The following is a 25,987-nucleotide window of genomic DNA, read 5'->3' as shown; positions in this document are numbered from 1 at the left end:
TGATCTTGGGTCAGTTTTGCATTTCTCCCACTCATGGTTAGGATTGGGGGAAGAGAAATCTTATCCTAGAGCTGTACCTAGGGGAAACGTCACCCCGGAGCGGGTGAGGAATATTGTTCCACCACACCACATGATGGAGATTGGGTTTACTAGCTCAGATTGCAGGGGCTCTAGGTGTGCTTGGTTGTCATTCTTTGATGTTAAATATTCTTTGTATGCCAGGAAGTCTGTTCAATTTGGTGATGGTTTGCTTCTCACACACCCAGATCTCCTGAGCCACCTGGGGGGAAAAAAAAAAAAACAGTTGGTGTCACAGCTCTATATCAGAATGATAGGAAATGAACAAACCTCATTTGGAAACATGTTAATTTTCTCCCCAATTCTATTGACCTGGCAGGGTTTTAAATTGTGTTGCACATTAGGCTAAGTGATATGAAGTACAAATAAGTGCCCGGTCATGGAGTACATAATGGCGCTACCTGCTGGATTAGTCTGAAGTCGTGGCTGACCAGCCCCATGCCGCCCTTGTAGTCGTTGATGGTGTCAGCCAGGGCGTCAATGGTCTTGATGTCCAGGAAGAGCATGTGTGGGTTCTGCCAGGCGAAGCACACCCAACACTTCTGCCCGTCCGACAGGTTTCTTATCGGACTCACCTAGCAGAGAGGACAGAGTAAGGCACAAGAATGTGTAGGATTACACGTGTTTCTATGCTCTAGAATAACTATTTCATCAATCCAACTTTTTTTTACACATTTTTTTTCTGGAGAGGAATCTAAATCTAATTCCATCATGAAGTGCCCACCAGAATACACCACAGGTTAATGCTTCAATGATTGGAAGATTTTTTTGCAAGATACAGTGTTTGACAGGAACAGGTATTACAAAAAACATGGGAAATGCTACAAATTCCTGTACAACAATCATGCCATAGACACTTTCGATACAGGGTTCACTTCAAAACAGTGTTTCTGCACCAGGTGAACAATCTGATTCGGTCTATGCTTCTCCGGTGGTTCATGGGCCCAGACTGAGCTCTTCGTTCTCACCTGTTATTTTCCTGTGAGGACAAAATGGCCAATGATCTTCCGCATCTCCTTGATCTCCGGGTAGTACTGCATGTACTCCAGAGGAGATGGGTCCAGCTGCTCTGTCAGATGCTGCAGATAGATAAATCACTTTTTTTTTTTTTTTACTTTTTTTTAAACATTTTAGTCATTTAGCAGACGCTCTTATCCAGAGCGACTTACAGTAGTGAATGCATACATTTCATAAATTTTTTTCTCCAGCACATTAACAAGCATATGTGCTGACCCAGAATAGGTGTGAAGTACAAAGGCCTTTAGGCCTTCAGCTGCAGAGAGTTGCAGCATCCATGCATAAAAACAGTTTTTATGCCTGTCAATCAAAACCCAGTGACCGGCAGGGGATGGCTGTCTTTGGGAATACCAGGCAACTTTTAATGTTTCTACCTGGTGATATAGGCCGATCTTCACGTAAGAATGTTTCCTAATCATGCCATCAGTGGGGAGAAGTTGTAGAGCCAGACAAAGAACGAGGGGTATTACCGTATATGCACTACTGTTGACTGAAATGGCACCATCTCCCTCTCCTATCAGGAGTTTGAGTAGTGTAGACTTCCTGCTCCGTTGGGCCCCACCAGAGCCAACGCGGGTCCAGATCAACCCCAAACTCCAGGTTCTTGTATATGTGTGACTGGAGGAGGAAGAGACAGTTGAGTGAATAAGAAAGGAACACTAGAAATGAGAGCTCAAACTCCAATAAAAACAGGCTCATTGTTTCATACTGACCTGGTTGTCGCTCTTTGAAGCTAACATTCTGAGCAACGATAACAGGAGGGGGGATCTTTCCACAGGAAGGATAATAAAATGACAGTGTCTATGAGAGAGAGCGAGCGAGCTGATTTCCACCACTGCAACACTAAAATGAGCCATAGTGTGAATAACCTCTGATTTCTTCATAATAATATACAGTATTTGTTCAAGAGGAAATTGTGAATGCCTTAAGAAAGATTCAATGCATAAGAGCAGTTCATTGTACGCAGCTGCATAATACATTTTTACGTTTAAATGAACGATATATAGCCTTTGATTCTTGAATATTATAACTTATAAATGCGTCATGAGCTTAGTTCAACGGTTGTTCCCCATCAGAACCAAGTCCTCACAAAATGGCTACATGCCAAACCAGTTATCATTTTTAAAGATAAAGTCAAAAATGCGTTAATTAGAAAACGCGATTAATGACCATTTTAAAAGCTTCTATGAAAATCGATATCAATCAGAATTAAACAGTTGGATTGATCCTACAGCCTTCTTAGACCCTGAAACACTCAAAAATAAATATTTGACACTGTTAAAACATTTGCACGGAAAAAAGCAACCGGAATGGCCAGCCTTCCCATGTAATTATATTTAAAATGTTGTGAGAAAGTAGCGCCACTATTTACACAAATGACAACACACATGTCACTCAGTTCAGTGCTTCCTAGTTCCATGTATCAAACAGTTATTTCAGTTATATTAAAACCAGGACAATCTGGAGAGTCCCCTGTTGATTACAGACCCATAACTTTAATAAATTGTTACAATAACGTAATAAAAAAGCTCATAAGCAATAGAATGGCAAAAGTCTTACCAGACTTGATACATATAAATCAAACACGGTTTATAAAAAAATGGACACAAATAAATACAATAACATGTTGCAGTTTAATACAATAAGCTACACATTTATGATAGGCCTTTTCTATTCCAAACTTTGGGAAGCTTTCAACTTTCCAGCTGAAATAATACAAAAATAATATATTATCTGATGAAATTGCTTTAGAAAGGGACACAAGACGGGGCTATCCCCTCTCCCCCCTCCTGTTTTCACTGGCAACTGAACCGCTTGCAGAAAGAATTAACGTTAGACAGGACCCAAACGCAACAGATATCAGCATTGATAAACATGAATATAAACTCAAGTTATTTGCAGATCATCTCCTGATATACCTGACCAATATTGAAAACGGAGAAATTGCTCAAAACATTTGCAGATTCATCTTAAATCTCAGCATATACAATTAACGTGGGGAAAAAAACCGAAATAATGGCGTTTAGGAAAAATAAAAAGAATAACTCATGATCTACAGCAATCTTTTAAGTGGACCAAAAAAATCTATGGTTTAGGATGCTTAATAAGTGACAGCAAACATAGAAAGATAACTATCCCGTTACTGAACAATATGAAAGCAGATCTAATTAAAGGGGAAAATATTCCCATAAATCTTACAGGTAAAATAAACCTCTTTAGAATGGCAATACCAATCACCCCTCTTAAGACATTCTTTAAAAAAGTATACTCGGTCATAAGACTTTACATGGCCAATAAAACTCATAGAATAATAAGGAAAAAGTGTAACGTCTTCCTATAAGTCAGAGGCTGCTTTTAACCTTTCAGACATGGAATTGTATCAACTCGGCTTTTACTTGCGACATATACACAACCAGTCAAAAGTTTGGACACACCTACTCATTCAAAGGTTTTTCTTTATATCAAAACTATTAAATAACACATGGAATCATGTAGTAACCAAAAAAGTGTTAATCAAATCAAAATATGTTTTATATTTGACATTCTTCAAAGTAGCCACCCTTTGCCTTGATGACAGCTTTGCACACTCTTGGCATTCTCTCAACCAGCTTCACCTGGAATGCTTTTCCAACAGTCTTGAAGGAGTTCACACATATGCTGAGCACTTGAGACCTGAAAATAGCTGTGCAGCGACGCTCTCCATCCAACCTGACAGAGCTGCAGAGAAGACTGGGAGAAACTCTCCAAATACAGGTGTGCCAAGCTTGTAGCGTCATACCCAAGAAGACTCAAGGCTGTAATGGCTGCCAAAGTTGCTTTTTATTTTTTTATTTAACCTTTATTTAACTAGGCAAGTCAGTTAAGAACAAAGAAATAGAGGAAGGACTAAAAACAAACAAAATATAACTATTGTAAAATAGATTGTGTCTGTAAAATTTGTATAATATGTATAAACTGAAGGTAGAAGCCGAAGTGTTATTGTTTATTAGTTTACTCCAATTGGGGGAAGGGTGTAGGGTTTGCTGGGAATAATAAAGGTATATTCTAAAAAAGTATGTATATCTATATAGGTATGTGTATGTATATATGGTTATATGTATGAATGTTCATGTATGCATATGTATAGGTATGTACGTGTATGTATATGGATATATATTTACCAAAAAAAGATATGGGGGATTGGAAATGATGCAGACAATTACGTTGATAGAAGCCACAATCTTTCCGCAATATTAAGCTGATCCACCCCTAAAAAAATAAATAAACATTATTGGACACAGACAACAGCACAAAGGGCAAGCAGGTAGAGACAACAATACATCACGCAAAGCAGCCACAACTGTCAGTCATTTTCCATAATTGAGTCTTTGAATGAAGAGATAAAACTGTCCCGTTTGGGTGTTTGTTGCAGCTCGTTCCAGTCGCTAGCTGCAGTGAACTGAAAAGAGGAGTGACCCAGGGATGGGTGTGCTTTGGGGACCTTTAACAGAATGTGACTGGCAGAACGGGTGTTGTATGTGCAGGATGAGGGCTGCAGTAGATATCTCAGATAGGAGGGAGTAAGGCCTAAGAGGGTTTTATAAATAAGCATCAACCAGTAGGTCTTGCAACGGGTATAAAGAGATGACCAATTTACAGAAGAGTGCAGTGATGTGTTCTATAAGGAGCATTGGTGGCAAATCTGATGGCCGAATGGTAAAGAACATCTAGCCGCTCGAGAGCACCCTTACCTGCCGATCTATAAATTATGTCTCCGTAATCTAGCATGGGTAGGATGGTCATCTGAATCAGGGTTAGTTTCAGATTATGGAAAGTTGTAAGGATGGATAATAAAGTAATACGGTGGATATTAAATCAAATGTATTGGTCCATGTTTGAGTTGCATAAGTAATCAGACTATGATTTACAAAATAAAGCAATGATTTGGATATGTGCCCAATGAGTGTTGCCAGAACAATAATATTTGATATCAAGTTTGAGTTGAGTCACATAAAAGGGATGATTAGTTTCCCTCCCCCCTTCAAATACGATTTTAGCTAAATATTTTCCCCACTACTGTTCTGGATGCATACAATGTATCTTTTTGAATGCAAGAAAATGAAGGAAAAAAATAGAATGAAGCATTAAGAATATTGGGTGGTATTGAACTTGAAGGGCCCATCAGAGAGCCCCTCTACAGACGTCTGATGACGCCGTGTCTGACAGCATTTTGCCCCACAAGCGCAGTGCAGAATGGATGTAGAATGAGAAGCAATATTTTCAGATAATACCTTATCCAGTGCACGACACGCTTTCCAGAAGGTTTCTCTCTGACAAGTAGCAATTTTTTTATGAATTCATGAAGCTTTGAAAGAGATGCTTTACTTGGAGGCGGTGAATTACTCACTTTGAGGAAGTGAGAGGAAACAAGGTCGACTTTGTAAGCAAATGTAGCTATATCATTAGCCTGAAATAATTTGAAGGAAAGACAGCATGCATGCTGTGTTTCTGTGGACCACGCCGACATGGAATTTTATCGTTTTCTGACCACCTATAGACAAAATATGGATAATTGCGCCTGCATCAACGAAAATGGAGAGGAAAACACCCTTTGTTTTGGGGAGAGAACGAAGGACCAACACCGTTAACTAGGTAGCTTGCTTCCTGATACCGAGGCTTGGATGTTGTCGTTTTGTCAGGATAGTTATCTAAAATATGAATAACGTTACAGCATTGTAAAGCCCTGGTTTCATTGTATGTAGCTAGCTAGCTGGGACACTAGCCAGCCACCTTACTAGCTAGTTAGCTAAGTCATAGCAAGCCAATTGCAAATTGTTATTTCAGCTGGCTAGCGTACTTGTTAGCCTACTAGCTAGCTAGGTGGTTTATTATTGGACAGAAGCCTATTACAGTAGCTAGGTGTTGACTGCTGAAGAGTGGCAGTCAATACAGCTGTCTGTTCAGTGTGTCAAGTTATTCTATAGTAAATACCTTATAGTACCTTATCTTTAAATGGCACTGATAAGGATGTAGTGAGCCATCTACTCCATGGTGCAATACAGCCAGGATTGTAAAAATGTATCTGACTTTCAGAGGAACATAACATAAAACTTGATTGACAGCACTGAAGTCCACCGCTTCGTTATGCGTCTTTCCTCCTTCCTGGCGGTGTTCAGGCCTGCTCTCCCCCTTATCCTGGGGCTCTCTTTGGGATGCAGCCTGAGCCTGCTGATGGTCTCCTGGACCCAGGGAGACACATATGACTCGTGTGGAGATGAACTGGGCAATAGGGGAGACCCCCCAGGGGACCAGAGAGGTGGTCCTGGGATTGAAGACTTCCAGCCACGCATCATACCATACCACAAGGACCCCAACAAACCACACAAGAAGGTCCTCAGGTGAGCATTTTGGGATGGATGCACAGAGGAATACCACATTCTAGCCTAACACTAGGTTTCAGAGATAAGAGTTTGCAAATGGGCAGGTTTTTCACTTAAAATGGATACCAAACAAAACCCATTGATTTCAAAGTTTAACAAACCATACAACTCTATGCACAATGACTACTTTTAACAATTTACACAGAAAATTCTACAAAAACACATTTATTGGAAGAAATGTGCAGATGCAAAGTTTTGTAACAGAATTTAGGTAAAATCTTCTGTTTTTATATGACCGCGTTTTCCCAAAAATTCTTAAATATCTTCTCCAAATTAAAATGTGAAGTTGTCTGCAGAAGGAATGGGGAGTCAGCTCTGACTTGACACCTTGAGTTTGAAAAAATCTCTTTAGGTTATTGAACTACAATAAGTGAAGTGGATTTATACCCAGTAACAGAATTGAAGTAACATCATTTTATCATGTGTCCCTGATCTTTACTACACAGAAATGCATAATTATGGATATGAATGTCATTCTACAGCACAGTAGAGTACAGTATAGTTCAGTAAAGTAGAGTATAGTTCAGTAAAGTAGAGTATAGTATAGTTCAGTACAGTGTACTCACCTCTAGTGTTGTCTACTGTACTCTACTCTCCTGACAATCTACTCTACTCAACTGTGCTGTACTTTGGAACCGTGTGGCACAGCGGTCTAAGGCACTGCATCACAGTGCTAGAGGCGTCACTACAGACTCGGGTTCGATCCCGGGATGTATCACAACCGGCTGTGATTGGGAGTCCCATAGGGCGGCATACTATTGTCCCAGCGTCGTATTAAACCGCTACTGACATTTCACCCCTTGATAAAGATTTGTTTAAAAAGCCCATGGGCAATTCCATGTAAAGAACCCTGGCTTGAGCACTAACGTGAAGTTCATAGGAGCACATCAAATTTGGTGTCAAATGAAAGCTAAGAGTCTATATTTGTTTAGATGTAAAGTCCCCTGTTTTTGGGACCTGAGTGTTTCTGGTGCCGGTTCCGACCGACATTTTCGCATACAAATAGATATGTGGACGCCTTAAGATCGAAATGGCTTGCATTGAGCGGTAGCCCTGATTCTCACGGACACAGGAGTATGTCTCTTCTGCCTGTGTGAAGAAGGATGTGAAATCTGATACCACTTGCAGCGGGGATGTCCCTCCTACCATTGCATTCGCTCTTCCTACAGAACCCTACGTCACAGCCACTAACAACGCATATGTCTGGAATCCTTACATTATAATGCAGCAGGAGGGAGTGGTTTTGTCGCTGTAGCACATTCAAACATCGATTTATAGCCAGTAATCTAAAATAGTAGATTAATATGAGATGAAAGGCAAGTTCCTAATGAGTTCAGGAGGCCAAGCTATAGCTCAGTGAGACATTCACTGCGATGGGGGCAGATGTTTTGATCAAGACAGACCTTTAGAAAATATGCACCTTTTCTCTAACACTAAATATACGTACAGTACCAGTCAAAAGTTTGGACACACCTACTAATTCAAGTGTTTTTCTTAATTTTTTTAAACTATTTTCTACATTGTAGAATAATATTGAAGACATCACAACTATGAAATAACAATCATGTATAAAACAAATAATATTATGGAATATTGTAGTAACCAGAAAAGTCTTAATCAAATCAAAATGTATTTTATATTTGAGATTCTTCAAAGTAGCCACCCTTTGCCTTGATGACAGCTTCGCACACTCTTGGCATTCTCTCAACCAGCTTCATGAGGTAGTCACCTGGAATGCATTTCAATTAACAGATGTGCCTTGTTAAGTTAATTTGTGGAATTTCTTTCCTTTTTGCGTTTGAGCCAATTAGTTGTGTTGTGACAAGGTAGGGCTGGTATACAGAAGATAGCCCTGTTTGGTAAAAGACCAAGTCCATATTATGGCAAGAACAGCTCAAATAAGCAAAAAGAAACGACAGTCTAAACCACTACTGAAGGACACCAATAAGAAGAAGAGACTTGCTTTGGCCAAGAAACACGAGCAATGGACATTAGACCGGTGGAAATCTGTTCTTTGGTCTGATGAGTCCAAATGTGAGATTTTTGGTTCCAACCGCCGTGTCTTTGTGAGACGCAGAGTAGGTGAACGGATGTTCTCCGCATGTGTGGTTCCCACCGTGAAGCATGGAGGAGGAGGTGTTTTACTGGTGACACTGTCAGTGATTTATTTACAATTCAAGGCATACTTAACCAGCATGGCTACCACAGCATTCTGCAGCGATACGCCATCCCATCTGGTTTGCACTTAGTGGGACTATCATTTGTTTTTCAACAGGACAATGACCCAAAATACACCTCCAGGCTGTGTAAGGGCTATTTTACCAAGGAGAGTGATGGAGTGCTGCATCAGATGACCTGGCCTCCACAATGAGTTGGACCGCAGAGGGAAGGAAAAGCAGCCAACAAGTGCTCAGCATATGTGGGAACTCCTTCAAGACTGTTGGAAAAACATTTTTCATGAAGCTGGTTGAGAGAATGCCAAGAGTGTGCAAAGCTGTCAAAGGTTGCCTACTTTGAAGAATCTCAAATCTCAAATATATTTTTATTTATTTAACACTTTGTTTGGTTACTACATGATTCCATATGTGTTATTTCATAGTTTTGATGTCTTCACTATGTACTACAATGTAAAAAAAATAGTACAAATAAAGAAAAGCCCTTGAATGGCGCAGCGGTCTAAGGCAATGCATCTCAGTGCAAGAGGCGTCACTACAGTCCCTGGTTCGTATCCAGACTATCACATCCGGCCGTGATTGAGAGTTCCATGGCCCAGCGTTGTCCAGGTTTGGCTGGGGTAGGCCGTCATTGTAAATAAGAATTGGTTCTTAACTGGCTTGCCTAGTTAAAGGTTAAATAAATTAAAAAAAACTATAATAAAATATACAAATTGAAAAATGAGGCGTCCAAACTTTTGACTTGTATTGTATATATTAAAATATCATCTTTGTCTCTCAATCATTGTAATGTTGTTAACCTTATCGAAAGGAAAATTATTCAAATCTAAAAGTCAAATCTTCAAATTCACCCAGAGAGCCCTTAGATTGTGTGAAAAGGCCGCACTTAACCGTTACACTTGAATCATTCCCATGGTGAATGGCTAAGCCCGCTATGCTATGAAACCACACACTATTGCAGAGACTTTGATATTACCGGCCACAATTGATATGGTGAAAACAATGTGTGGGGAGGCAGACGCATAGACACTCACATCAATACATTTGTCAGATAACTAATAATTGATGCTATAGCTAGCAATCAAGAGGAAACTCTGACTGAACGACTCAAACTCCCCACCTCATGCTCTCCAAATGGATGTTAGCTGTTAGGGCCGAGATGCATTGACCTTTGTTCGCTACATGTCAGAGGATGCTATTCACGAGCACATACTTTTTTTTGTCTCACAATTCCCGAGCATGAAACAGCACATGGGATGTTCAGGGTGCTGCACGGCTATATATATATATATATATTTTTTACCCCTTTTTTTCTCCCCAATTTTCGTGGTATCCAATTGGTAGTTAGTCTTGTCTCATCGCTGCAACTCCCATACGGACTCGGGAGAGGCGAAGGTTGAGAGCCATGCATCCTCCGAAACACAACCCAACCAAGCCGCACTGCTTCTTGACACAACGCACATCCAACCCTGAAGCCAGCCGCACCAATGTGTCAGAGGAAACACCGTACACCTGGCGACCTGGTCAGCGTGCATTGCGCCCGGCCTGCCACAGGAGTCGCTAGTGCGCGATGAGACAAGGATATCCCTGCCGGCCAAAATGGACCTCCCTGCAACAGAGCCTGGGCTCGAACCCAGAATCTCTGGTGGCACAGCTAGCACTGCGATGCAGTGCCTTAGACCACTGCGCCACCGGGGAGGCCTCTGCATGGCTATATTAACGAAAAACAGATTCCATGGGATTGAATGGTGGGCTTTTGCACAGATGGGGCTCCATCTATAACGGGATGACAGGCAGGCCTCTGCACTCGAGTTATGAATTTCGTAGCCCTTTCCTGCAGTCAATGACCAAAAGCTCCATCTTTGGCCTCATGGGTGGAATGTTATTAATATTTTCCATAATTTCATAATTAATAAAGATTATAAAATAAAATGACATCCAGTGTTTCTCTGTCAAATCCACTGGGGAGCCAGGCCCAGCCAATCAGAATGAGTTTTTCCCCACAAAAGGGCTAGATTACAGACATAAATACTTCTCAGTTTCATCAGCTGCCCGGGTAGCTGCGCCTGCAGGTGAAGAAGCCGGATGTGAAGGTCCTGGGCTGGCATGGTTACATGTGGTCTGCGGTTGTGAGGCCCGTTGGACGTACTGCCAAATTCTCTAAAACGACTCAGCTTATGGTAGAGAAATTCACATTAAATTATCTGGCAACAGCTCTGGTGGACATTCCTGCAGTCAGCATGCCAATTGCATGCTCCCTCAACTTGAACCATCTGTGGCATTGTGTTGTGTGACAGAACTGCACATTTTAGTGGCCTTTTTTGTCCCCAGCACAAGGTGCACCTGTGTATTGATCATGCTCTTTTATCAACTTCTTGATATGCCACACCTGTCAGGTGGATGGATTATCTTGGCAAATGAGAAATGCTCACTAACAGGGATGTAAACAAATTTGTGCACAATTTGAGAGAAATACGCTTTTTGTGCGTATGGAACATTTCAGAGATCTTTTATTTCAGCTCATGAAATATGGGACCAACACTTATTTGTGCTCCGTATCTATATATACATTGTATTATTGGGATAAACTCAAAAGGTAGTTCATTTCAACTCTACTTATTTTTTAAGTCCATAGCAATGACCAAAAGTGTGTAAGGTGTATACATTTGTTTCAAATTAGATTTGTGTAAGACTACCAAGAATCACTCTGTAACCCTGATTTAGTTCACTGCAGTAAAAATTAATAATGCATTTACCCTGTGCTATGGGCAACAAGGTAGTAAAAAAATACATGGTGGTGATCAGATAAAGCAACATCAACAATAGAATATTTGTCAATAGATAGCGCCTTGGTAATAACCAGATTCAGAGTATGGCAGCGGTTATAGGTGGGCCCAGTAACATGTTGGATAAAGTCCATAGAGCTCAAAAGATGAATACATTCAATGGCCTTGGAGTCAGTATCTTTGTCAACATGAATATTAAAATCGCTCAACACAATGAGTGTATCATAGTTCTCAAGGACAATAGACAATAGCTCAGAGAAATCAATAAAGAAAGTGCGGCAGTGCTATGCAGGGGTATAGCTCAAAGATGTCTGTTTCATAAGCGTGGACAGCAGAGTACAGTAAAGAAAATTAGAGTAGAGTGTAGGTCAGTACAGTACAGTAGAGCACACTACATGAGTACAGTATAAACTAGAATGGTCCAAACACACCAAGACAGTCGTGAAGAGGCCACGACAAAGCCTATTCCCCCTCAGGAAACTAAAAAGATTTGGCATGGGTCCTGAGATCCTCAAAAGGTACGGCAATTGCTCGGCCTCTGACCGCAAGGCACTACAGAGGGCAGTGTGTAGAGGTCGACCAATTATGATTTTTCGATACCGATTATTGGAGGGCCCAAAAAAGCCGATACCGATTAATCAGCCGATTTATAACGAAAAATAATAATTGTATTTATTTATGATAATGACAATTACAACAATACTGAATGAACACTTATTTTAACTTAATATAATACATCAATAAAATCAATTTAGCCTCAAATAAATAATGAAACATGTTCAATTTGGTTTAAATAATGCAAAACAGTGTTGGAGAAGAAAGTAAAAGTGCAATATGTGCCATGTAAGAAAGCTAACGTTTAAGTGCCTTGCTCAGAACATGGGAACATATGAAAGCTGGTGGTTCCTTTTAACATGAGTCTTCAATATTCCCAGGTAAGAAGTTGTAGTTATTATAGGAGTATTTCTCTCTATACGATTTGTATTTCATATACCTTTGACTATTGGATGTTCTTATAGGCACTTTAGTATTGCCAGTGTAACAGTATAGCTTCCGTCCCTCTCCTCGCCCCTACCTGGGCTCGAATCAGGAACACATTGACAACAGCCACCCTCAAAGCAGCGTTACCCATACAGAGCAAGGGGAATAACTACTCCAAGTCTCAGAGCGAGTGACGTTTGAAACGCTATTAGTGCGTACCCCGCTAACTAGCTAGCCATTTCACATCGGTTACACCAGCCTAATCTTGGGAGTTGATAGGCTTGAAGGGGTGGGTATAATTTGTGGAACGTTCCAACAGGAATCTGTTCCAAAAAACGTAAAGTAAAAGGTTGCCAACCAACAACGCATACAAAGTAGCAACGCATACAAACCTAGCTAACTAGCTGCCGAATAGACAACTCACCACGTAGCTTATTCTTAATGTTTGTCCATAGGCAACCAGAGTGAGGACAGACATTTTTCGGAATAAACGCGACGAGTGAAAAACACAATGAAATAGACCACTACCCGGTATCTTATTCTGCCGCTATACAACTTTGTATGCGTTGTTTTTTGGCAACCTTGTTATTTAAGAAGTTTTTGGAATAGATTCCTGTTGGAACGTTCCACAAATTATACCCACCCGGCTTGAAGTCATAAACAGCTCAATGCTTGAAGCACAGCCAAGAGCTGCTGGCAAAACGCACGAAGGTGCTGTTTGAATGAATGCTTACGAGCCTGCTGCTGCCTACCATCGCTCAGTCAGACTGCTCTATCAAATATCAAATCATAGACTTAATTCAACCTTCCCAAGTTCTCTCACGTCACCCCGCTCCTCCGCACACTCCACTGGCTTCCAGTTGAAGCTCGCATCTGCTACAAGACCATGGTGCTTGCCTACGGAGCTGTGAGGGGAATGGCACCGCCGTACCTTCAGGCTCTGATCAGTCCCTACACCCAAACAAGGGTACTGCGTTCATCCACCTCTGGCCTGCTGGCCCCCCTATCTCTGCGGAAGCACAGTTCCTGCTCAGCCCAGTCAAAACTGTTCGCTGCTCTGTCCGCTGACGCCAGGACAGCGGAGTCAATCACCACCTTCCTGAGACACCTGAAACCCCACCTCTAAGGAATACCTGGGATAGGATAAAGTAATCCTTCTAACCCCCCCCCCCCCCCCCAAAAAAAAGATATAGATCTACTACTGTAAGTGGTTGTTCCACTGGATATCATAAGGTGAATGCACCAATTTGTAAGTCGCTCTGGATAAGCGCGTCTGCTAAATGGCGTGAATGTAAAATTATAATATACTGCTCAAAAAAATAAAGGGAACACTTAAACAACACAATGTAACTCCAAGTCAATCATACTTCTGTGAAATCAAACTGTCCACTTAGGAAGCTACACTGATTGACAATACATTTCACATGCTGTTGTGCAAATGGAATAGACAACAGGTGGAAATTATAGGCAATTAGCAAGACACCCCCAATAAAGGAGTGGTTCTGCAGGTGGTAACCACAGACCACTTCTCAGTTCCTATGCTTCCTGGCTGATGTTTTGGTCACTTTTGAATGTTGGCGGTGCTTTCACTCTAGTGGTAGCATGAGACGGCGTCTACAACCCACACAAGTGGCTCAGGTAGTGCAGCTCATCCAGGATGGCACATCAATGCGAGCTGTGGCAAGAAGGTTTGCTGTGTTTGTCAGCGTTGTGTCCAGAGCATGGAGGCGCTACCAGGAGACAGGCCAGTACATCAGGAGACATGGAGGAGGCCGTAGGAGGGCAACAACCCAGCAGCAGGACCGCTACCTCCGCCTTTGTGCAAGGAGGAGCAGGAGGAGCACTGCCAGAGCCCTGCAAAATGACCTCCAGCAGGCCACAAATGTGCATGTGTCTGCTCAAACGGTCAGAAACAGACTCCATGAGGGTGGTATGAGGGCCCGACATCCACAGGTGGGGGTGGTGCTTACAGCCCAACACCGTGCAGGACGTTTTGCATTTGCCAGAGAACACCAAGATTGGCAAATTTGCCACTGCCGCCCTGTGCTCTTCACAGATGAAAGCAGGTTCACACTGAGCACGTGACAGACGTGACAGAGTCTGGAGACGCCGTGGAGAACGTTCTGCTGCCTGCAACATCCTCCAGCATGACCGGTTTGGCGGTGGGTCAGTCATGGTGTGGGGTGGCATTTCTTTGGGGGGCCACACAGCCCTCCATGTGCTCGCCAGAGGTAGCCTGACTGCCATTAGGTACCGAGATGAGATCCTCAGACCCCTTGTGAGACCATATGCTGGTGCGGTTGGCCCTGGGTTCCTCCTAATGCAAGACAATGCTAGACCTCATGTGGCTGGAGTGTGTCAGCAGTTCCTGCAAGAGGAAGGCATTGATGCTATGGACTGGCCCGCCCGTTCCCCAGACCTGAATCCAATTGAGCACATCTGGGACATCATGTCTCGCTCCATCCACCAACGCCACGTTGCACCACAGACTGTCCAGGAGTTGGCGGATGCTTTAGTCCAGGTCTGGGAGGAGATCCCTCAGGAGACCATCCGCCACTTCATCAGGAGCATGCCCAGGCGTTGTAGGGAGGTCATACAGGCACGTGGAGGCCACACACACTACTGAGCCTCATTTTGACTTGTTTTAAGGACATTACATCAAAGTTGGATCAGCCTGTAGTGTGGTTTTCCACTTTAATTTTGAGTGTGACTCCAAATCCAGACCTCCATGGATTGATAAATTGGATTTCCATAGATTATTTTTGTGTGATTTTGTTGTCAGCACATTCAACTATGTAAAGAAAAAAGTATTTAATAAGATTATTCCATTCATTCAGATCTAGGATGTGTTATTTTAGTGTTCCTTTATTTTTTTGAGCAGTGTATAATAAATACACAGAAATACGAGCCTTAGGTCATTAATATGGTCGAATCCGGAAACTTTCATCTCGAAAAAAAAAGTTTTTTTCTTTCAGTAAAGTTCAGAACCGTTCCGTATTTTATCTAACGGGTGGCATCCCTAAGTCTAAATATTCCTGTTATATTGACAACCTTCAATGTTCTGTCATAATTACGTAAAATTCTGGCAAATTAGTTCGCAACGAGCCAGGCGGCCCAAACTGTTGCATATACCCTGACTCTGTGTGCAATGAACGCTAGAGATGTGACACAATTTCATGTTAGCAGGCAATATTAACTAAATATGCAGGTTTCAAAATATATACTTGTGTATTGATTTTAAAGAAAGGCATTGATGTTTATGGTTAGGTACATTGGTGCAACAACAGTGCTTTTTTCGCAAATGCGCTTGTTAAATCAACACCCGTTTGTCTTAGTAGGCTGTGATTCAATGAGAAATGAACAGGCACTGCATCGATTATATGCAATGCAGGACACGTTAGATAAACTAGTAATATCATACCATGTGTAGTTAACTAGTGATTATGTTAAGATATTTTTTTTATAATATCAGTTTAATGCTAGCTAGCAACTTATGTACGGCAGGTGGTTAGAGCGTTGGACTAGTAACTGAAGGTTGCAAAAACGAATCCCCCCTGAACAAGGCAGTTAACCCCCGTTCCTAGGCCGTCATTGAAACTAAGAATGTGTTCTTAATCTGACTTGCCTAGTTAAATAAAGGTGTGTAAAAAAAATATAATATTCGGCAAATCGGTGGCCAAACATACTGATTACCAATTGTTATGAAAACTTGAAATCGGCCCTAATTAATCGCCCATTCCGATTAATCGGTTGACCTCTAGTAGTGCGTACGGCCCAGTACATCACTGGGGCTAAGCTGCCTGCCATCCAGGACCTCTACACCAGTCGGTGTCAAGAGGAAGGCCCTAAAAATTGTCAAAGACCCCAGACACCCCAGTCATAGACTGTTCTCTCTACTACCGCATGGCAAGCGGTACCGGAGTGCCAAGTCTAGGACAAAAAGGCTTCTCAACAGTTTTTACCCCCAAGCCATAAGACTCCTGAACAGGTAATCAAATGGCTACCCGGACTATTTGCACTGTGTGCCCCCCCAACCCCTCTTTTTACGCTGCTGCTACTCTCTGTTTATCATATATGCATAGTCACTTTAACTATATATTCATGTACATACTACCTCAATCAGCCTGACTAACCGGTGTCTGTATGTAGCCTCACTACTTTTATAGCCTGTCTTTTTACTGTTGTTTTATTTCTTTACCCACCTATTGTTCACCTAATACCTTTTCTGCACTATTGGTTAGAGCCTGTAAGTAAGCATTTCACTCTAAGGTTGTATTCGGCTCACCTGACAAATAAACTTTGATTTGATGTACTGTACTGAACTCTACTCTCTACCGTACTGTGCTGTATTGAGATGTCCGAACTTGTGAAACAGATTGGTACAAATGTGGTCTTTTTTGGGGGTGGAGCTCATTAGAATAATAGCCAGTGTGTTGAAAGGGGGATACCTAGTCAGTTGTACAGCTTAATGCATTCAACTGAAATGTGTCTCCCGCATTTAACCCAACCCCTCTGGATCAGATACTTTTGTGTACCTATTCAGGATGCATCACCATGAAGAGAATGACATTTATAATTATGCATTTTGTATAGTACATATCAGGGTTCCATGATGTCATTCTGTTAATGGGTGCTTAAATAACCAATAACCATAATATATTTTTTCAAACTCAAGGTGTCATGTCATAGCTGACACCCCATTCTTTGTGCAGACATCTTTGAATCTTAATTTGGGTAGATATTTTTTGTTAAATGTAGTCTCTTAAACGGAGGGAGTTTTTACCGTCATTCTGTTACCAAATCTTACATCTGCATTATTTTGCAAAATGTTCCGTGGAAATTGTTAAAAGTAGTCATTGTGCATAGAGTTGTATGGTTTGTTTAACTTTGAAATCAATGGTCTTGGTTTGCCATACTTTTAAAGTATCCGAAAAATCGGATTCTCAGCATCATTCTGTTACTGGGGGGGGGAGATCCCCTTGTGGCCCCCCTAAATGTGGAGTATGAAATAATTTTTACATAACAAATTTTTGCTATCGCTCTTTTTTTTACATCCGTTATTAGACAGTGGCAACGCGGAACACTAATTTAACCCACACATTTTCTAGAGGGACGGCTTTAGGCAGAACACAACAGTATCGTACCACATGCAAAACGATATGACAACAATAACGTCTAATGTCACTGGCCCCCCTAACAGTACAACTGGCCCCAGCTTGGCCCCCCCAGTTGAAATGGTCTAGAACCGCCACTGGCCATCTGGACAAGAATGGACACTAGGCGCATTCAAGTCTTACATTCACCTTGACATAGTCATTTACCAGACGTTTTTAAACCAACTTTACTTATAACGAGTGCATTTTTAGAAGCAATAACATTGTAGTTTACAACATTGTAACAACTTTTTATTAGCATATTGTTAAATAGTACATTAGTAATTGCATAGTAAATCTCTCCGTAAGATGGGGCCTGTTCCTTATTTCATCTATGTAATAAAATCACTCAGCTCCGCTCAGTAATGAGTGAGTTTGATTTGAAACAGTGAATGTCCCTCTGAACACCTCCTCTGTGATCAGGACGCGCTACATCCACACAGAGCTGGGCATCCGAGAGCGCCTCCTGGTGGGCGTGCTGACCTCGCGGGCCACCCTCAACACGCTGGCCGTGGCGGTGAACCGCACCGTGGCCCACCACTTCCACCGCACCTTCTTCTTCACGGGCCTGCGCAGCTCCAAGGTCCCCCACGGCATGACGGTGGTGGCCCACGGCGACGACCGGCCCGTGTGGCTGATGTACGAGACGGTACGCCACCTGCACCAGCACTATGGCTTGGACTACGACTGGTTCTTCCTGGCCCAGGATGACACCTACATACAGGCCGAGAGGCTGGCCGAGCTGGTGGGCCACCTCAGCACGGGACAGGACCTCTACATGGGCCGGTCAGAGGAGTTCATCGGTGGGGAAGAGAGGGCCAGGTACTGCCACGGGGGTTATGGGTACCTGCTCTCCCGCAGCCTGTTGGCCCGCCTGCAGCCCCACCTGGACACCTGCCACAACGACATCCTCAGCGTCAGGCCTGACGAGTGGCTTGGGCGCTGCATCATCGACTACCTGGGTCTGAGCTGTGTGGAGGTACACCAGGTAAACACACAGCTGAGACATCATTATTATAAAACATGTTTATAGAGTTTGCAATAACGATTACCAGTCTTTTATCAATGCTATGTCATCATGATTTACAGTACTTTGACTACACCCATCAGTTGTCTTACCTACGAGATGGCTAACATTTCCCTCCCCACTGTTTGCATGTTACTTACAGGACATGACATATCGCTACTTTGAGCTGGGGAAGAAAGCAGACCCAGAGCGAGAGGACAGTGCCCAGTTTAAGAATGCCTTCACAGTCCACCCTGTGTCAGAGCCCAGCCTAATGTACCGCCTGCACAAACGCTTCAGCCAGATCGAACTGGACTGGACCTACCTACAGATACAGCAGCTGCAGGTTGATATTGTTTAATGGAATCAGATGGGCTTTCTGTATGGTTCTGGCTATTTGAGGAGTTGGCACTGGTGTTGGTTTGACTGGTTACGGGTCCAGTGTGCAAATGTTCAGTTTTCCTACATACCGCACCAATTTCTACGAAAATCTACACCTGGGCAGAAATTTCTGTCTGACCCAATATTTAGGCATTTAACAGTGACCGAACCGTTTTGTGAGGATGTGATGTTTGAAATCCTGACATCAACTCATTCTAAATTGATCTGCTAATGTCATTTTGTAAACAATCTGTCAGTTTAAAAGTGAACTTTGTCATTCAATTCAGTACAACTTTATTTATCCATTCGGGCAATTAAGAATCAAAGTCCTCCACATAGAAAATAGCCTACAACAGGCATCACATGATTCCCTAATACAATACACCCCCCATACAATACATACATATACAATTTAATACGCTTACAATATTGCTTATAATAAGCTTTGAGAGACGCTGACCAAGGAGAATGTCAATCCATTACAGTTAAGCCTTGAATCAACTACCCTCAACATTGTTGATAAATATCCTAGTATTGAAGAAATAAATCTTTTAAGATGCTTTTGATACATGTAACACTGTTGTGTCATTATGGTTGTGTCTTTTGTCCAGGTCCAGATCAACAACCTGAGTGAGTTGACCCCAGAGGGTAAGGTGGGGGCCATCTGGCCAATCGGGGTCAATCCTCCCTTCATGCCAAAGACTCGTTTCGAGGTCATCAACTGGGATTACTTCACCAAGGAGCACATCTACTCATGCTCCGACAGCGCCCCCAAGTGTGAACTGCGTGGCGCCAACTGGGCCGACGTGAGTGCCGTGCTGGAAACGGCCATGGAGCACCTCAACGAGCGCTACCAGCCCCAGCTGCGCTTCAAGAAACGCCGCCTGCTCAACGGCTACCGGCGCTTCGACCCCACCCGGGGCATGGAGTACGTGCTGGACCTGGCCCTGGAAGCCTTCACCCAGAAAGGTCACAGCCAGGTGATCGCCAAGCGGGTCAGCCTGCTCCGCCCCCTCAGCACCATTGAGATCATCCCCATGCCCTATGTGACGGAGGCCACCCGGGTGCAGATCATCCTGCCCGTCACGGCCCGCGAGCAGGACTTTGTGGGTAACTTCCTGGACATGTATGTGATGAACATGCTGGACACGCACGACAACGTCCTGCTCACCTTCCTGTTTGTCTACGACCCCTTTGACGCCCAGCACGTCAGCCAGTCGGACGTGTTCGCCGGCATCAAGGCCATGATCGGCGAGGTGGAGAAGCGCTACGGTGACGTGAGGATCCCCTGGATCAGCGTGAAGACGGAGGTGCCGTCGCAGGTCAAGCTAATGGACATAATCTCCAAGAAGCACCCGGTGGACACGCTCTTCTTCCTGGCCTCGGTGTGGACCGAGGTCCACGCTGACTTTCTCAACCGCTGCCGCATGAATGCCATCAGCAACTGGCAGGTGTTCTTCCCTACCCACTTCCAGGAGTTCAGCCAGACCATCTTGTACCGCGACCAGCAGACCTTGGCCTCCTTCCCCGCCGAGGCACTGCGCGACGGACGCTTCGACCGCCACGTCTTCGAGGAGGCATGTTTCTACAATGCCGACTACATGGCGTCGCGCACCAAGATGGCCGCTGACATCCTGGACAACGACGAGCTGCTGGAGAGCATGGACGTGTACGAGATCTTCGTGCGCTACTCGGGCTTGCACGTGTTCCGGGCGGTGGAGCCGGCACTAGTGCAGAAGTACGTGCGGCGGGTGTGCAACCCGCGCTTCAGCGAGGACATCTACCACCGCTGTGTGCTCAGTAACCTGGAGGGCCTGGCCTCGCGGTCGCACTTAGCCATGGCCCTGTTTGAGCAGGAGCAGGCCAACAGCACCTAGGGGGTCTAGTGGTGCTTTTCCACTGCAGCACTGGTGTCACTCCAGGCTTTTTTCAGGGCCAGGCCTCAAAGGCAACATCTTTGGGCCAAACACTGGTGCAAAGCCTGACAGTGGAAATGCACCATAGGTTTACCATCTAGAATGACTTGATACCTTTGGCCTTCTTTATGAACCTGAACCACACCGCCTAGACTTTTGGACGAGGCATATTATGGGATGTTGAATCTCCAAACGGATCCCTAAGGACCCATGTGCAATCTTAGGCCTGCAAAGACTGATGTTACAACGTGTATTCCTGCAAACTGTGCGTGCAGGCTGGCAGAACTCTGTGCTTTCACTCCAATGGTAGCCCAAGGGGAGGCTCTATCGGAAGGTGATAAATGAACAATGAGCTCTGAGAAAACTGGCATGAGCCATATGTCTTCCTTCATGGCTGTGCTGAATTATGATTCTAATACTGGATTTAAAGAGAAGACATTAAGTGTATATGTGTATTTTCTTTCAATTGACACTTTCGTTTTTTTAGTATGTTTATCCCATAGAGTGTGATTTGTTTCATGTGGTTTGTTTCATTCCCTAGACAGATAGGGGGGAAAAAACAGACCCTACGGATGTTAAAGGCAGATGTCGCTTCTGGACTCTTTTCTGATGTTATTTTGGAATCCCAGACCTAGCTATTTCCTTTGCTAGCTACAGTATCCGGTGTGCAGTTCAATGTTTGTTTCAAACACAGTCATCTTACCGTGGGGTCTCAATTAGAGAAGACAAAACAGAACAACTTGTTTTTGAGACCTATGGCCACATGACAACGGCAGCTGTTTTTCACTGAGTGAGGAGTGATGCATACTTTGCAAGTGAAGACCATGGATTGCGAGCCAAGGACAAGCTAATAGGGTAGGAGATTCTAGTGGTTGATACTCCTCCAATCATATTCAGAACTCTGAACTCTGTATTCTTCCTGGCTTGCCTCAGAGCTCTGTAGCAATGTACAGTTTGTACCAAAGTCTGCCTCCTCACATTAAGGTAGTAATCCACCCCTCCCCGGGCCTCCCTAGATTTTAGCTGGAACTCTTTCACGTGTCCTAAGTGCACGTTCAGAATGACTTACATGCTGACCACACCCCTTGCGTTACGTACTCGAGCGTTGCAAAATAAGTGTACACGTTATTCAATGATTGCATCCAAACTGCTCGCCCGCGTCAACAAGTGTCTGCATAGCCAGGCGCTAAAATAGAACTTTGTTCTATTTGTGCCGCGCTGCAAGTCCCACCTCTCCCATCTCCTCATTGGTTGATAGGAGCATATACCCACGTGGGTGATTGATAGGTGAGCTGAGGTCCACACGCCAGTCCAGTTGGTGGTAATGCACCTTAAAGTTGGTTGCCAACCGCCATATAAAGTCCAAAGAAGAGAAATTACTAGAAACTTGTCTGTGGATTAATTGTCAAGGACCTTGTGCATTTCAGGTAAAAATAACAACCCAATGTTTATATCCCAAGACAAATGAGCTAGCTAGCTAAATTGCCATCAATGTTTAATGCTTTTCGACCTGTCCCCAAATGAATATAGTCGGTTCAGAGTTCGTTTTGATATTTCAACCTGTGTGTCCTGGTCGCGTCTGGTGTGGATGGACAAAATCAACATGCGTGCGCACCCGGTCTAGTCAGCATGTTAGCAGGGTGGGTCCTGTCCACTTGGCAGCGGTCCAACAGGGAGTGGGAGGGGAGAAGCTGTTTCTTCATAATGGGGTGCGGGTTCAGAGAAATAAATGGGCCACTTCACATCCTCTCTCTGGGCAGGAGCGAGGGGATTATACTGAGGGGCGAAACTGCCCCCTGTGATCGTCAATTTAGCTAGCTAGCTTAGTGTTGGTGATCGTGTGCCCAATGGAGCCGCTTCTTCTTAGCTGTCTGGTCGTCTGCAATAGCCCATCCGTGACAAGGATTGACGAGTTGTGCGTTCCGAGATGCCGTTCTGCACACCACTGTTGTACTGCGCCCCGCCTGTTAGCTTGCACGATTCTTGCCATTCTCCTTCGACCTCTCTCATCAACGAGCTGTTTTCGCCCACAGGACTGCCGCACCATTCTCTGTAAACTTTAGACACTGTCGCGCATGAAAAGCCCAGGGGGTCGGTCGTTTCTGAGATACTGGATCCGAAGATCATACAACGCTCAAAGTCGGTTATGTTACTCGTTTTGCGAATTCTAACGTTCAAACAGTAACTGAATGCCTCGATGCCTGTCTTCCTGCTTTATACAGCAAACCATGGCCACGAGATTCACTGTCTGTAAGAGCGATCCATTTACGTGAATGGGGTGGTGTACCTAATAAAGTGACAGACAAATGGTGTAAAAAGAGAGCTGTGAGGAACATGGACTCTCCACAAAGTCATGCACAGAGACTGCGGTTACCACCTATCCATTTAGATAGACCAATATGAATGCTGTTTGTCAGAGAGAGAGAGAGAGGAGCACAGTTTAAGTACAGTCTTTTATATTAGTCAAATGACAGGTTTCCATTGTCAGACAGAGGGTGAGTTGTAGTTTCTAGAATGCCCAGCAAGGGGTGCCCAACAGTCAAAGATGCTCCATGACTGCCAAACATACAAGAACATCTGGGTCAAACAAGTATCGATTGACACAATTGAATACAACAACTAGTATGCTCCCTTGATTGGTGAAGTTGACATACATTGAACCTGTAGTGACAAAAACTCTCATATGCAGATAACATCTATGCTGGCTGGGTAGCACACAGGTTTTTAGCAAATGTTCGAAAAAGGCCCCTTCACAAAATATTTTGTGCCAAATCCAGTGCTCTGCAGATCCGCTTCCATGCATTCGTGAGGGTATTTACATGTCCTGTTTGAAATGTATAAAACCTGTCCATGCAGCATGCATAGGTCTTTATGAAACACAACCTCTTTATGCTGAGTATAGGAGCTCTCAGCCATGTTCAAGAGCATCTTGACACAAAACAAATGTAACAAGGACACAAGTTTGAAGTGTCGACTTCAAATCAGAAACTGAGAAGGCTTCTCCCATGACACACAAAACTAGAAGGGCACAGAACTGAGTTGCTGTGGTAGTTAGAGATGAGCAAGCCTTGTATGTGGCGAGATGGAGGCATCATCACTCCCAGCATTCAATTCTATGGTTCTGCCCCATTAAAACTCAACAAGGACCTAAAATACCCCCCCCCCCCCAAGTGTACATAGAGGGACACTAGCGTCCCTGTCCTACAGCTTTAAACCTATGAAACCCAATCCTTCCAACCCCATATGTCCCACCGTTCCCTAAACGAAACACACAAACAGACAGTCATAGGCTGTACAGTTGCCCTCAAGGGAAAAAAACTGATATTTACATTCACAAATCCCTTACAAATGTCTTCATATTCCCCCTTCAGTTTCAACTGGTAACATAGCTTTATCGAGCTGAGACAAAATCACAGTAACCATTGTTCATTGTCTATTTTAACTAGTATAATACTCTTTTATCGAGACCTTTGGTGACTCCGTCAAAATGTTCAAGGACAAAATACTGTCAGACAGATCCATTTGGAACAGGTAGTTCACAATAGATGTTAACTAAAAATACAATGAACAAAGACCCATTTCTTCATTCATTTCAAATAATAGAATTAGTTACCGGCCAACATTTTACATAGCAGGCAATGTACAGATGTTGTGGCTGCAGCTTCACTGCCTGCCCAATGATTGTTCAACATAGGAAATGGTGTTGGTTACATCATATTCCAAAATGTGTCTATCGTTAATATTAAAAACACTGGCTTGAGTATTGGGAGAGATCTGTAGCTAATACTGTTCCCAGACATGACTTCTGTAGAGTTATGACAGGACAATGAAGCAGCAAACAATTAACCACTAAAGCTAATCCATTTGCATGGCAATTTGCTGCGGCAAGTCTGTCTGGGTGCTTTGTTACAGAGAGTCTGTGTAAAAGCATACAGGGTGTACTGACTCCAAGGCTCCACGCTATGGCTGCCAAGTGTTACTACAGTACTTCACCTTGTGCTTACTCATATCACCATCTATCCTTTCTACAGCCAGCAGATATTGGTGTTAATTGTCATTGTCCCTTTTAACAATCTGCTGAAATACATATTCACTTTTACAGAGATCTACTTATACTGTTAAGTAAATTACAGAAGAAAGTTGAAGAAAGAAATTAAGCTAATCTTAGATTGCATTTTAGATTAGTTTATAATGAGGGGAAAATCTAATTCATGAAAGCTGCCTACCTTGAACAAATTCATGTTTTAAAAATGACAGACCTCAACATTTGGGCTTCAGAAGAGAAATTAGCCCAGTCCCACTACTTCATACTATAATCTTCATTCTGCTGGTGTTCATCTGGTTCCACACATCAAAACACACACTCTGAGCATATGGCTCACATGAACCATACAGCTAATGATACACTAAAAACAATGGGCACAATCCAAACTGTGTGTGAGTCAAGACACTTGAAACATTAGGTTACAAACAACCACTTTGGACTCACGAATAAGATGCAGTGGACCATTGTGACCTTTCTATTATGTACAGTACTGCTGGATTCAGTCCATCTGGTTGAGATGAGAAGGATCCAAGACACAGTGATCATTCTGCAGGCAGCTGGTACAATGCCTTGTAGTCTCTATGGAAAGACTGACATGCTAGTGGGTTCTAAGTGGGTGACATTAAAAGTAACCAACTGTGGGCCTGGGTTTCCAGGAGTGTGGAGAGAGATGTCCATCAGAGATGAACAGATTGTTAAAGTTTTTTTTAGATACATGCGATTGGAGATGGGTCAGAGGCCACGGGGTCACAGTACTACAGTAATGTGAAGAAAGCAACAAAAAAACAAACACAGGTCTGGGGTCAGATGAAGAGTGCAGCGTGACGTCTGAGACGGCGTTTAGGTGTTCCTCACGGCCAAGGCCTGCTCCAGCTCCTGTCTTCTCTGCTGGATCTGTGAGAGGGAAGTGGCATCAGCATCACACACACAAAGACAACCTGACCTCAATATGCCTGAGTGGATACACAGTATCATTCAATCAATTTGTAAAAAGTGGTAAATCAAACATTTGATTGCTTGTGAATGTGAC

At 43.4% G+C, this 25,987-nt stretch overlaps 2 protein-coding genes and 1 pseudogene across 12 annotated transcripts in view; 1 reads left to right on the top strand and 2 right to left on the bottom strand.

Annotated features, from left to right (window-relative positions):
• Positions 1 to 60: 60 nt before the first annotated feature.
• LOC106599259 (ATP-binding cassette sub-family F member 2-like) lies at positions 61 to 3,500 on the bottom strand (annotated as a pseudogene).
• A 1,778-nt stretch (positions 3,501 to 5,278) lies between these two features.
• Positions 5,279 to 24,084, top strand: LOC106578673 (chondroitin sulfate glucuronyltransferase). 2 transcript variants are annotated; one of them, XM_045702197.1, is made up of 5 exons: positions 5,279 to 5,727; positions 6,252 to 6,473; positions 18,033 to 18,597; positions 18,779 to 18,961; positions 19,608 to 24,084. In XM_045702197.1, exons 2-5 carry the CDS (start codon positions 6,307 to 6,309, stop codon positions 20,871 to 20,873), a joined length of 2,181 nt encoding a protein of 726 aa, XP_045558153.1. In that variant the 5' UTR covers positions 5,279 to 5,727; positions 6,252 to 6,306; the 3' UTR covers positions 20,874 to 24,084. The 2 variants fall into 2 exon arrangements, with proteins under 2 accessions (XP_045558153.1, XP_045558152.1); XM_045702196.1 differs by having other exon boundaries at positions 5,279 to 6,473.
• The window catches only part of LOC106578675 (SWI/SNF-related matrix-associated actin-dependent regulator of chromatin subfamily D member 3), a 62,305-nt gene continuing 59,669 nt past the window's right edge, over positions 23,352 to 25,987 (bottom strand). For all 10 annotated transcript variants that reach the window (XM_014157755.2, XM_045702199.1, XM_014157751.2 and 7 more), the window contains one exon: positions 23,352 to 25,851. In XM_014157755.2, the coding sequence (XP_014013230.1) occupies positions 25,798 to 25,851 (54 nt within the window). In that variant the 3' untranslated portion in view covers positions 23,352 to 25,797. The remainder of the gene's footprint in view (positions 25,852 to 25,987) is intronic.

The sequence above is a fragment of the Salmo salar genome, chromosome ssa19, assembly GCF_905237065.1.
Source record: "Salmo salar chromosome ssa19, Ssal_v3.1, whole genome shotgun sequence".
Lineage (NCBI taxonomy): Eukaryota > Metazoa > Chordata > Actinopteri > Salmoniformes > Salmonidae > Salmo > Salmo salar.
The sequence above is the reverse complement of the archived record's forward strand: the minus strand, read 5'-3'. Positions and strand labels throughout refer to the sequence as shown.

Bases quoted from the DNA above. Each gene is read 5' to 3' on its own strand.
- LOC106578673 (XM_045702196.1), top strand. From the start codon at position 6,220: ATGCGTCTTTCCTCCTTCCTGGCGGTGTTCAGGCCTGCTCTCCCCCTT. The intron at 18,598-18,778 runs GTAAACACACAG...TGTTACTTACAG, and splicing joins GCTGTGTGGAGGTACACCAG to GACATGACATATCGCTACTT. The intron at 18,962-19,607 runs GTTGATATTGTT...TCTTTTGTCCAG, and splicing joins TACAGATACAGCAGCTGCAG to GTCCAGATCAACAACCTGAG.